This window comes from Garra rufa, chromosome 11 (genome assembly GCF_049309525.1).
Source record: "Garra rufa chromosome 11, GarRuf1.0, whole genome shotgun sequence".
Classification (NCBI taxonomy): domain Eukaryota; kingdom Metazoa; phylum Chordata; class Actinopteri; order Cypriniformes; family Cyprinidae; genus Garra; species Garra rufa.
Window position 1 is genome coordinate 21,116,386 of NC_133371.1, and position 12,085 is coordinate 21,128,470.

Sequence of the window (12,085 nt, forward strand, 5' to 3'; positions counted from 1 at the left end):
GGTGAACTTAAAGAAAATCCTGTTTTGGGTGATATAAAATTTTAACCACACCCTCTTATATATATTTTTTTCATTACAGTGTTGTACAACATACAACAGTAGTTGCTGGTGGGTATATAAAACAAGTCGTAATGCTCCCCTCATATTTGAAGTGGTTGCTTGCCCAGCAGGAGACATGCCTGTTAATCTTCTATTGACAGTGACACTACTCTGTATTGCCAGGCTTTGTCCTGTTGTGTGTGGAGTTCATTTAGGCACTTGCATCCTCCAAGCTGACCCTCAGCCCCCTTCTCTTTTCAAGGATGGAGACTTTGTCATTGGAGGGGCTTTCACCATTCATTACTATCTGAAGACAGAGAAGCACATCTACATTAGACGGCCACAACCACTTGAGTGCAGTGGCAGGTTAGAACTTGATGTAAAATTAAATACAGTTTTTAACAGAGTAGTCTAGAATTGATTGCAATTATTGTGCTAATGTTGATCAATGTAAATGTTTATGCATGTTTATAAATCATACATCTTTGCTTATTTAAAATAAGTTAATAATAATTGGACAATTAAACCCTTTCAGTGGTCATTTATTTATTTTAAATCATGATTATAATTATTATTCCTAATAGTTATTCGTGTATGCTTTAACAGCATGGACTTCAGAGAGCTGCGCTTTGCTCGTGCCTTGCAGTTCGCCATCCAGGAGATAAACAACAGCTCTGATCTTTTGCCAGGAATTACATTAGGGTACCATATATATGACTCCTGTGGCTCTGTGCCAATGGCAATCAAAGTAGCATTACAGCTTGCCAACGGACTAGATCTCATATTTAACTACACAGATTGCTGTGCAAAATCTGCTGCAGTTGCGCTTGTCGGAGAATCTGGTTCCACGCCGTCTATAAGCACTTCAAGACTTTTCGGTCCCTTTGGAATTCCACAGGTGTTTTCTCAACATAAATATGTTTTGGTGATTTACAAAATGAATAAAATAATAATGTTGGCACTGTGTCAGAAACTGCATAATAATTGTTGCCAAAGGAACATTTGCTACAAAATGCGTATTATTGAAGCAGTCGAACTTTTAATGTTAAAGTCGTAATATTTTCTAAAATAAATACATTTCTCCTCATTGTGCACTACAGGTGAGTCATTACGCAACATGCGCGTGTCTCAGTGACAAACGGCAGTATCCTACTTTCTTCAGGACCATTCCCAGCGATCACCATCAAGCGGCTGCACTGGCACGGATGGTCAAACACTTCGGATGGACGTGGATCGGCGCTGTGCGCAGTGATTCAGATTACGGGAATAATGGCATGGCATCATTTTTAAAAGCTGCTGAGAAGGAGGGAATCTGTGTGGAGTACTCTGAGGCCTACTACAGGACCCAGCCGCGCAGCAAACTGAAAAGAGTGGCTGAAGTCATTCGCAGATCAACGGCTCGTGTAATCGTTGCCTTTCTGGCCTCAGGTGATATGAGACTTCTTTTAGAAGAGCTAAGCCAGCAGCCTCCTCCCCCGATGCAGTGGATTGGTAGTGAGTCGTGGGTTACAGACCCGGAAATGCTGCGGTTTAATTTGTGTATCGGTGTTGTGGGTTTTGCAATCCCGCGATCTATTATCCCTGGTCTTCGTGACTTTTTACTTGACCTGTCTCCAGAGCAGGCGTTAGGATTTCCTCTGCTGACAGAATTCTGGGAGAGCTCATTCAGCTGTAGTCTAAAAGGAGAGTCAGTTTCTTCTACTGGTATGCCAGCATGTGATGGCACAGAGGATCTGCGCGCTTTACAGAACCCGTACACAGACACGTCCCAGTTGCGCGTCACTAACATGGTGTACAAAGCCACATATGCTATAGCTCATGCCCTCCATAGCATTGTCTGTAAGGAAAGTCGATGTGACAAAAGCATCATAGTTGATCCCCGTAAGGTAAGTTTTCTCATCGTGGAATAAATCAACTTTTTCAATACATATAAAAGAAAGATTTCTTAAAATGCATAAATATAATGGAATATTACTGCACAAGCCTACTATAAAATATTTATATAATCACATCCACTATTTGAGTTTCGATTATTCAGCAAATAATTGTAATCAGAACACAGTTTGAAATTTGTATGTTTATCATGCAGGTTTTTGATCAGCTCAAACGGGTGAACTTTACTAAAAATAATTATTCCATTTCATTCGACACCAATGGAGACCCTGTGGCCACATATGAACTTGTGAACTGGCAACTTAAAGCAGACAGTTCAGTTGATTTTGTGACAGTGGGTCAATATGATGCATCCCAGCCTAAAGGCCAAGACTTTAGTCTAAGCAGAGCTATCATTTGGTTTGATGGCAGTAAAAAGGTATAAAATGTGTTCTAAACAGCGGGTGTAGTACAGAACCCCTGAAAATGGTTTTAAAAATGTTATTATTTTTTTGATGGCATATGTTCTATTAACCATAAACATAATACAGTGTTCCATTAAAACAGTTCATTTAAATAAACCACTATGCAAGTACTGAACATACATAACTGGATAGCCTTGGGTTGGTTGGTTATTTATTTATTAATGTAACATAACAGGCTGGTTAAAAAGGCAGGTTAATTTCTGACTGCTGTGTCTGCCTGTCTCCTGCAGGTGCCTGTGTCTGTGTGCAGTGAGAGCTGTCCTCCAGGTACTAGGAAAGCTGTGCAAAAAGGGAGACCTGTCTGCTGTTATGACTGCATTAACTGTGCAGAAGGAGAAATCAGCAATGAGACAGGTACTTTGGGTTTATTATGCTGGATAAATCACATGGTTCTGGGCCAATGACATAAGAGACTTTATGATACAGAGAAAGCAAAAACTGATCATCCAGTTCAAAAGTATAGTGTATTTCCTTCTTGAGGATTAGTGTATGTTGTGTGCACCTGTTCTAATATTTGTGTATTTGAGTCCCTCACAGGGGCGGAGTGGGGCACTAAAATCCACCGGGAAAATTCTGGCCGCACCGGCCCTGCTGATTACATTACTCGACCACCGCTGCAGCACCTTCACTGTCATTTTGCATTTTTATAGAAATAAAAATAATTTACTGCAGTTGGAAAATGTAAGCTACAATTCTTAACTGAAAGAATCTGACAACAGGGTTACCAGGTCTATTTGACATAAGCCCAATTGCCAGTCAAGAACAACCTAAAATAGCGCACTGACCATATCCCAAATATCAAAACTTATATACTTCATTTCCATATCTAAAATACACATTTTACAGTTGTGCACATTGGTCATAAGCACAGCTCAAAGGCTTCCTACCAGTAGCCTTCACAAAACCTAATATCCAGCACTGTATCATAGGTAGAACGCAAAATATTTAAATACAGGCATTTTATTGAAATTTAATTTCTGAAATATTTAAAACCTTTAAATAACTGGGGGAAATCAACCCATGGACCAATTCTGTGGGGAAAAACGCGGACTTGACAACCCTGCTGCATCCAACACGAGCTGCTCATTGCACTGCCTCTGAAACTTTCGTCCGTTATAAAAAAATTCGGATCGCGTTTGATTTTCTGCATTTTCGCATCCATAATATAGGCTAAGCATTTTGATAAGGATGGCGAATATGAGAAGAAAAAAAAACGCATACGAAAATGGTCATTGTACAACGACCTTTAGATTTGACTGATCACAGGTCGAAAGTAAAGAGATATGACAAAAATAGACTGGAGGATTTGCGGCAATCTTGTACTCACCGACAAATATCTATTATAAGATGTGCTGCTTCCTTTACACAGAGTGTGCGTTATCGCAAAATCGAAAGTAAAAGTAAACAGCGGGTGCGCCGATAAGAAAAAAATATGGAGCTCAACTAAATGTCGCGCCAATTTTGTGATTGGCTATTTAGTGTGGGGCTCGGGTCGGGTGGGCTAAGCTTCTGATTGGGTGGCCGTGGAGCCGGGCCTGTAAGGAACTATAGAACTAAGAGCATTCTAGAAAGAGCTTTGTCATTGGATGGAAATTTCAAGCATCGTGCAAGGACATGCAACTGCTATAAATATTGGGTGGACGTTTAGAGGGGAGTATGTGGGAGTATGCGCTATTCCTGGAGAATTTAGTAACGTCAATGATTGTAATAAGCTGAGGCCGGTCGCGTTCGCTTCTCGCCCGCTCAATTTGTGATCCGCTGTGTAAATCCTTCGGCTGGCCGACCGGGAAACAGATCAAAACATAAAACCAGTCTTTGATCATCCAGGTAGTAATATGCAGTTTTAATACTCAAGGGTATGTAAACATTTGAACTGGTTCATCTGCTTAAATTTTGTTTATTTCTGCGCACTTTATGTAAACATCTGCTGTATTAAATACTGTAGATGTCAGGGCAGTACTGGCCAATTAACTAACTAAATGAATAAATAATTAAAAAATGCACTAGTTTTTTTTTTTTTTTTTTAACCATTGACATTTAGCAGATTCTGAAATGTGTATGTGGACTTATCGCCAAAACTATGAACAGCATTTTATTGTGTTTTTGATGCATTAATAAACATAAACAGACAGAAGTACTATATCATACACCTTTATTTTTCCACTGAGTTGCACTTTTTTTTAAACATTATAGTTTGATCAATTGCATGTTTCAATTTTGTTCCTGTGGTTCATGAATGGCTGTTAAGCACTGATTTTTTTCATCTTCCAGATTCTTTAGATTGTCACAAATGCCCACCTGAGTATTGGCCCAATAAAGAGAAGGACAAGTGTCTTCCTAAACCAGTGGAGTTTCTCTCCTGGGATGAGATCCTTGGGATTATACTGGCTGCTTGCTCTATTGCTGGCTCTTTAGTGGCTTTGAGCATAACTTTAGTGTTTTACAAAAACAGGACCTCTCCAATAGTAAAAGCCAACAACTCAGAGTTGAGCTTCCTGTTGCTCTTCTCATTGACACTGTGTTTCCTCTGTTCACTTACTTTCATTGGTCGGCCCACTGAGTGGTCATGTATGTTGCGTCACACAGCATTTGGGATCATTTTTGTCCTCTGTATCTCCTGTGTTCTGGGGAAAACAATAGTGGTGTTAATGGCCTTTAAGGCTACACTTCCAGGAAGTAATGTCATGAAATGGTTTGGGCCTCCTCAACAGAGACTGAGTGTTTTTGGTTTCACTCTTGTACAGGTACTTATATGTGTGCTTTGGTTAACAATATCCCCACCATTTCCTTACAACAATATGCAACATTACAAAGAAAAGATTATTCTAGAATGCAATTTAGGATCAGCTATAGGTTTCTGGGCTGTGCTGGGTTATATTGGCCTCCTAGCTTTCCTTTGCTTTGTTTTAGCTTTTCTAGCCCGAAAGCTGCCTGATAACTTCAATGAGGCTAAATTTATCACATTTAGTATGCTTATATTCTGTGCTGTATGGATCACCTTTGTTCCAGCATATGTCAGCTCTCCAGGCAAATTCACTGTAGCTGTGGAGATTTTTGCTATTTTAGCATCAAGCTTTGGTCTGATTCTATGTATTTTTGCTCCAAAGTGTTTCATTATTGTATTTAGGCCAGAGCAGAATACCAAAAAACACCTAATGGGTAAAGTACCATCAAAAGCCCTCTGAGTCATGCAAAAGCACTACCAAGATGCATGCAATAATTAAATTGGGCATTATATATTCTGTGAATTTAAAATATCAGGGGTTATTAATATTATTATTATTTATCTTAGTGTTTGTGGTGTATGGCATGGATGTGTGTTTATATTCTGTAAAATTAAAGGCAATAAAAGGCTGTTTAATTACCTAAAATTGCTTTATTTATGTCAATGGCTACCAAGTATTAATTATAGTTACATACCTGACAATAAAATACAGAATTAAAAAAAAAAAATTTGGTATACAGTAGTAGTGGCTCCCATATATTAACAAACAACATAATCAAACAATATGATAAACAGAAATGAAATATTGACCACATAGACAGTGTAACTGTCATGTAAGTTTATACCATTTCACTTTGACATTTTTCCAGTCATTCCCTTCTTAGTGTTTAAATCAGGTCTTAACAAAATTATGTAACATTTAGGTACAAAAATACAAAACAGAAGTCCAAAAGTGGAAGCAAGAATGGCAAATATCTCAACAGCCACTGTGTATTTCCCTGGTGAGCTGTTGTATGCTGGTATAAAAGAGATCCACACAGCAAAAAATATAAGCATACTAAATGTAATGAGCTTAGCTTCATTAAATGTATCTGGAAGTTTCCTTCCGAGGAAGGCGAGGGCAAAACACATACAAGAAAGTAATCCAATATAGCCCAGCACTAGGTAAAATCCTAGCGGCCACACATCTTTACATTCTAGTACAATCTTACCACCCTGATAGGATGTGTTTTTGTAGGGGTAAGGAGGTGCTAGTGCCAGCCAGCAAGCACACAAGATAACTTGGCCTGTCGTGCAGCAGAAAATGAAAACCCTTTGCTGTGGAGGGCCAAATAGCTTTAGAGAAATAGAACCAGGCATAGTGGAACGAAAAGCCAAAAGCACCACAATGGTCTTGACCAGTATGCATGAGATACATAGAACAAAGCTGATCCCAAAAGCAGCTTGTCGGGCTCGACATGTCCATGGTGAGGGTCGGCCCACAAACACCAGTGAGCAAAGGAAGCAAAGTTTAAGAGACAACAGCAGTAGAAAACTCATCTCAGAGTTGTTAGCCTTAACTATGGGTGTGCTTCGAAAAAGGAAGAATATCACTGTGATAACAGTTGCCACAGTGACTCCAAAGATAGACAGAGATATGAGAATAATTCCCATGATTTCATGGTATGAGAGGAACTCCTCTATGCCAGCAACACAAGAAACCCTTTCTTTGTCTGGCCAGTAGTACTGGGGACACTTGATACACTCAGTAGCACCTAGTAGACAGAAACATACAGTTAATATACAGTTAGAATTATAAAATAATTTATACTCAAATCAATATTTTATGTCCTTATATTAATTTATTTGTGTCCTGCTCAGCCTGTCAGAATTTTTTTGGTGATAATGTGTAGCTCTTATAGATACCTGAGATATTGCTATATTCCCCTTCAGCACAGGGCAAACAATCAAAGCAGCAGACAGGCTGGCCTGGTCGAGTGGCTTGCCGTGTCCCAGGGGGACAAGAAGGGGTGCATAAAGAAACAGGAACCTACATACAAAACATAATAAAATCAGGAATCTCCCACAACTAAGAACTTCACAACTGTTTGCCATGGGAACAAAGGCTGACCTCAGTGTGTCGTCCTGACCACTGAATTATCCCCTCATCTATCTTAAGCTGCTGCCCATGTGGGGCAGATCCATCATAGGTGCCCACCATCTGAAACCGGATGGTACCTCTGTCATTTTTCTGCCAGTTTATGATGTCATAGAGGGGCACAGGCTCTCCATTGTTGTCAAAATACACCTTCTCATTGAACTGGTTTGTAAAATGTACTTTCTTCAGGTAGTGAAGAAGCTATTGAATTAGTTAAGGCAATCAGTATATAAATATAATTACAATATGGAATATACATTTCAAAATAAAGTTATAATAATGATTTTTAGAGCTTTTATGAAAGACAGTTCTGACAAAAACATATATAAAAATACACACACACACACACACACACACACACACACACATACATATATATATATATATATATATATATATATATATATATATATATATCTATCTATCTTAACTATCTTAACACATGAATATTACCTGCCACGGAGAGAACTCTGATTCAGTCTTACAGACTTGATCTGAGCTTTGTTCCTTAGAATCACATTGTAACAGTTGGTGTAGAGCATGAGCAATAGCATACACTGCTTTATAGACATTGTATGAAATTCTCACCCTTGATACATCAGTATAGCTATTCTCAGTCACCATTAAATCTTCTGAACCAGTACAGAGTGACAACTCAGAATCACCACCATCCTCATAACCTAGGCTGCATCCAAAAAGTTCCTCCCAAAACATGTTAGTGAAAACAGATTCTTTTCTAGGTGAAGGTCTTACCCTGAGGAGAAACTCAGCCAAGCCTGGAATAGTGGTGCCCCTAAAGGAAAACCCCACTGTTCCAACCAGAACAGGGTGAAGCTCAGGGATAGTAAGAAGTTTGGCCGTCACCCAGGCTTCACTGGCCACCCATTGCCATCTTGTTAGATTTCTATGAGCTGCTTCAATTAGCAGCTCCAGCAGCTGTCCTTCTGTGGCAAATGCTATAATCACTCGTGCAGTAGAACCCTCCAGGCTATTAAGAATATCATGTATTTGTGCCTGGGAAGGTGCTTTGGGTATAGTGTGGTGAAAGGCTATACAGCCACCAAGTCTTTCAAGCTGCTCGGTGAAGGCCTGGATGCCATAGTGACTGTAGTCATCATCTGTGCCCACCGTACCCACCCAGCGCCAGCCAAAATGGGAAACCAACTGGACCAGTCCCTGCACCTGAAATACATCACTGGGCACAGTACGCAAGAAAGAAGGGTACTCCTTCTTATCTGTGAGACAGGTGCAGGTTGCAAAGTAGCTTATCTTGAATTGAGTCAGAGGAGAAACGGCAAGGGAAAGAAACAGAAAAATAGGAGATTAGGGGAGATGTGAAGACATGGATTTGTCTTATTGTTTTTGGAAGTGAAGTTTTTTTCTCTCCCTAAAACTGTCTGTTTGAAGATAAAATAAACATTAGAACAGTGCACATAAGTATGTTTTAAGTATGTTTTTATTTTTTTGTTGTTGCACTGATCAGGTTATAGATGCTGATCATTTTCTAAAAGATGTTTCCCTTTTATACAACCTGGGCAAATGATAAAAACATAAAGACACACACACACACACACACACACACACACACACACACACACACACACACACACACACACACACACACACACACACACACACACACACATATATATATATATATATATATATATATATATATATATTTTTTTTTTTTTTAAATAAGCTAATTCACTGGAACATACATTTTCAATAGTATGCACTACAACAAATAGAACTAAAAAGGATTAAAGACTCAGGGGAAAGCTGAATACAGAGATTAGACATGCATGATCATAAAGCAGATAATCTGGCATTTTATTTATTGAATAATATATAATAGTCAAATTAGTTTATCACACTGGTCATTACTGATTTATGAACATAGGTTTTCATAAAAGCAGGTTCTTTGAAGACTCAACACATGAAACTCAGTGTTAAGATGCTCACAGAGCTTAACTGTATGGCATATTGCTCTTTTTTTTTTACCAGTAATTTCACCATATGCTCAATACATAACAATGCTCAAATATGCACTGTCAAACTTTCAATTTTTATGACAGCATCAGATGAAAAAGGCGTTGACTGAAATTATGCAGTCATGTTAAACAAAGAAATATGCCAATACATTAATTAACAAAAATGTTATAGTAAATAAATAAATATCTAGAATTATCATCTCTTACGAGACTCTTATTCATACTCTCTTACCAGTGGAATTCCAAATGGACCTAACGTTTGTGCCACAGCCCGTGTAGGGGAAGATGATGCCAGACCAATGACAGCTGGCACTGGGGCAGTGGAAAGACATTTGGCATTACCATCAGCATTAACCTGTGTTTGACTGGAGGTGCCGTTCACCAGGAAAAGCATGCTCCGCAGACTGGTGTGCACATGATCACAGCTATCCAAGATCCGATAACCTAGTGTCACTCCTGGTAATAAACTGGAGTTATTGTTAATTTCTTCAATAGCAAACACCATTGTTTGGACCCAGCGAAATGCACGAAAATCAAACCTGTTTAAAAGATGAAGAGAGAGCAAAGACAACAAGGAAAGAGCTGGGTATAGCAGTAGTATGAAGTTAACAAACAGCCTTATTCTGAAGAAAACAGTTCACAAAAGTGATAAACATCATCCTTTCAGAACAATAATGCAGTGTGGATTTCATTCAAATTGTATTTAAGGTTTATACTTATTATTTTAAACCAACTGGTATATTATTTTATATTTTCATTGCTGTTCTTCATTCTCTGCATGCTGTTTCACACACCCGCTGCATTCTTGATGCTGTGGCCATTCAGAGTAATTATGGACAGTTTCCGGAGCTATATAGTGCAGGGGAAACAGCCCTCCAATTACAATATCACCATCCTGTTCCAGTACAGGTGAGTTAAAATCACCCAGTGTCCAGCATCTATTGTACAATTCATTGCAGAAAGCTACTGAGAAGTACAGCAGAAGCAACAGACCAAGTGGTACCAGTTCAGTCACTGGCATCTTATTGGCCATTGTTGAAGCTTTCAAATCCAACCATGGAAACAGCTAGTGAGGACCCCATCCAGAATGTCTGGAAGTCTAGAATTCGCAGTTATATAAAATATATCACAATGATGCCAAATGTAACATCCAGTTAGACTGGCCAATGATACTCATTGTGGGTGGAGTAGTCACTCAGGTCATGTGATTTAACAGTGCTTCAGATTAAGGAACTTTGAAATGTATTGCTTTGAATTGTGTAACAAAATAAAAAAATAATACATTTATGTAGGGTTACAATAGGTTACATATTGTGTGCAGCTATGCTAAAAACAATCACTTTTTGAATATATAACTAAATATAGAACAGAATTACTTGAAAGCTTCAAATAAATTTGATCATTTCATGTAACTTCTTATTGTATGTGGATTATATTTCAAATTATCTCAAGGGCATTGTGATATATTCATCAGCCACAGTCTGCAGAAATCGTGAGCCAGGACGCAGGAAGTGTGTCATAGACCTTTTCCCTCCTGGCTCACTGCAAAGAGCCCAAAGAGCTACAGTTTAGATCAAGTGAGAAATGACAGTATACAACTTGTCATTAGGTGACTGCCATCTACTGGATATGTTAAAGAACACACTCCCCCCATCCAACTTCCCCCTATGTATATATTTACATGTGGTAATTTGTATCCATACTATAGAAAGAGTAGGGTTACCACTTTTAATACCCAAAAATAAGGGACGCATTCCGGGGGGGGGTCATCTCAAAAATGCTGCCGTTTCAAATGAGTTGTGCATATAATATGGGACGTCCTGAATAAGAACTGATCATTGTTTTTTTTTCTACTTTTTAGAAATGGGGTCTATATACCCCGTTAAAATGTAATAATGTCCCATATCTCAAAAATGCTGCAGTAAAAAGGTTTCATATGAGTTTTGCATATAATATGGGCCGTCCTGAATAAGAACTGATCATTGTTTTTTTTCTACTTATTAGACTCTAAAGTCTAATAATGTCCCATTTCTCAGAAAAGAACCGTCAAGTACATCAATAAATAAAACGGATATTAAAGCAGAAATGCAAATAAATAAGTAAGTAAAAATTCACGAGCATTTTGTAGTATTATCTCTCAGTCCTGGGCGTCTAAATGAAAAGCGCTCTGCAAGCGCGTTCTCTGTGTTGTTTCTGAAACTACTGTAATCAAAAAATATGCGCGCACACTTAAAATCAATCGCGGCTGGCTTGACCGTGTTTTTCTGAACCGCGGCTGGCTTTACCGCAGTGATTAACCGCATGAGACGCTGCTTTAAAAAAAATTATAAAAAAATATGGGACAAAACCCGTCCCGTATTGATTCAAAACGGGACGCGCAATTTCATTCTCAAATACGGGACGATTCCGTATTTTAAGGGACGGGTGGCAACCCTAAGAAAGAGTGATGTGGCATTTTTCACACTTTGGTACTTTTTTTTGTTTGTTTGTTTCTTTTTTTCTTTCTTTGTGCCTTATAATCACACAACATAATCATATGAGAACTCAGATGTCAGATTTGTTAAACTATATAACATTTTAAAAAAGCCTAGCATAAAACGTTGCCAGCACAACATTACATGCTCCCAATTTTCTAATTGCGACCCAGTATTTAATTTAAATTGTTTATATATTATTTTCTTCTTGATTTTTTATTATTTTTTTTAGCTAAAAAAAGAGAATGTTCATTGCTAGTATAAAGCAAATAATGGTAACTATTTATTCTATACAAATTCTGAAACAGAGAAATTGAGACCCAGAGTGACGTCTTTCCTAACACCCATGTGACATCACC

The 12,085-nt window shown here is 38.4% G+C and overlaps 2 protein-coding genes across 2 annotated transcripts; one reads left to right on the forward strand and one right to left on the reverse strand.

Annotated features, from left to right (window-relative positions):
* The first annotated feature begins 646 nt into the window (after positions 1-646).
* Positions 647-5,581, forward strand: LOC141345617 (extracellular calcium-sensing receptor-like). Its single transcript, XM_073850501.1, has 5 exons — positions 647-937; positions 1,140-1,925; positions 2,129-2,350; positions 2,627-2,750; positions 4,668-5,581. The coding sequence occupies exons 1-5, from the start codon at positions 647-649 to the stop codon at positions 5,579-5,581; spliced, it is 2,337 nt and encodes a 778-aa protein (XP_073706602.1).
* A 389-nt stretch (positions 5,582-5,970) lies between these two features.
* On the reverse strand, positions 5,971-10,273 carry olfcu1 (olfactory receptor C family, u1). The gene is made up of 6 exons (XM_073850500.1): positions 10,047-10,273; positions 9,485-9,791; positions 7,712-8,527; positions 7,232-7,459; positions 7,027-7,150; positions 5,971-6,875 (listed from the first exon to the last, which is right to left on the reverse strand). The coding sequence occupies exons 1-6, from the start codon at positions 10,271-10,273 to the stop codon at positions 5,971-5,973; spliced, it is 2,607 nt and encodes an 868-aa protein (XP_073706601.1).
* Positions 10,274-12,085: the final 1,812 nt, after the last annotated feature.

Coding starts and splice junctions, on each gene's coding strand:
- LOC141345617 (XM_073850501.1), top strand. CDS start 647: ATGGACTTCAGAGAGCTGCGCTTTGCTCGTGCCTTGCAGTTCGCCATC. Junction 1,926..2,128: donor TCATAGTTGATCCCCGTAAG/GTAAGTTTTCTC, acceptor TTTATCATGCAG/GTTTTTGATCAGCTCAAACG. Junction 2,751..4,667: donor AGAAATCAGCAATGAGACAG/GTACTTTGGGTT, acceptor TTCATCTTCCAG/ATTCTTTAGATTGTCACAAA.
- olfcu1 (XM_073850500.1), bottom strand. CDS start 10,273: ATGCCAGTGACTGAACTGGTACCACTTGGTCTGTTGCTTCTGCTGTAC. Junction 7,151..7,231: donor GGTCAGGACGACACACTGAG/GTCAGCCTTTGT, acceptor TTTTGTATGTAG/GTTCCTGTTTCTTTATGCAC. Junction 6,876..7,026: donor GGAATATAGCAATATCTCAG/GTATCTATAAGA, acceptor TCTGTCTACTAG/GTGCTACTGAGTGTATCAAG.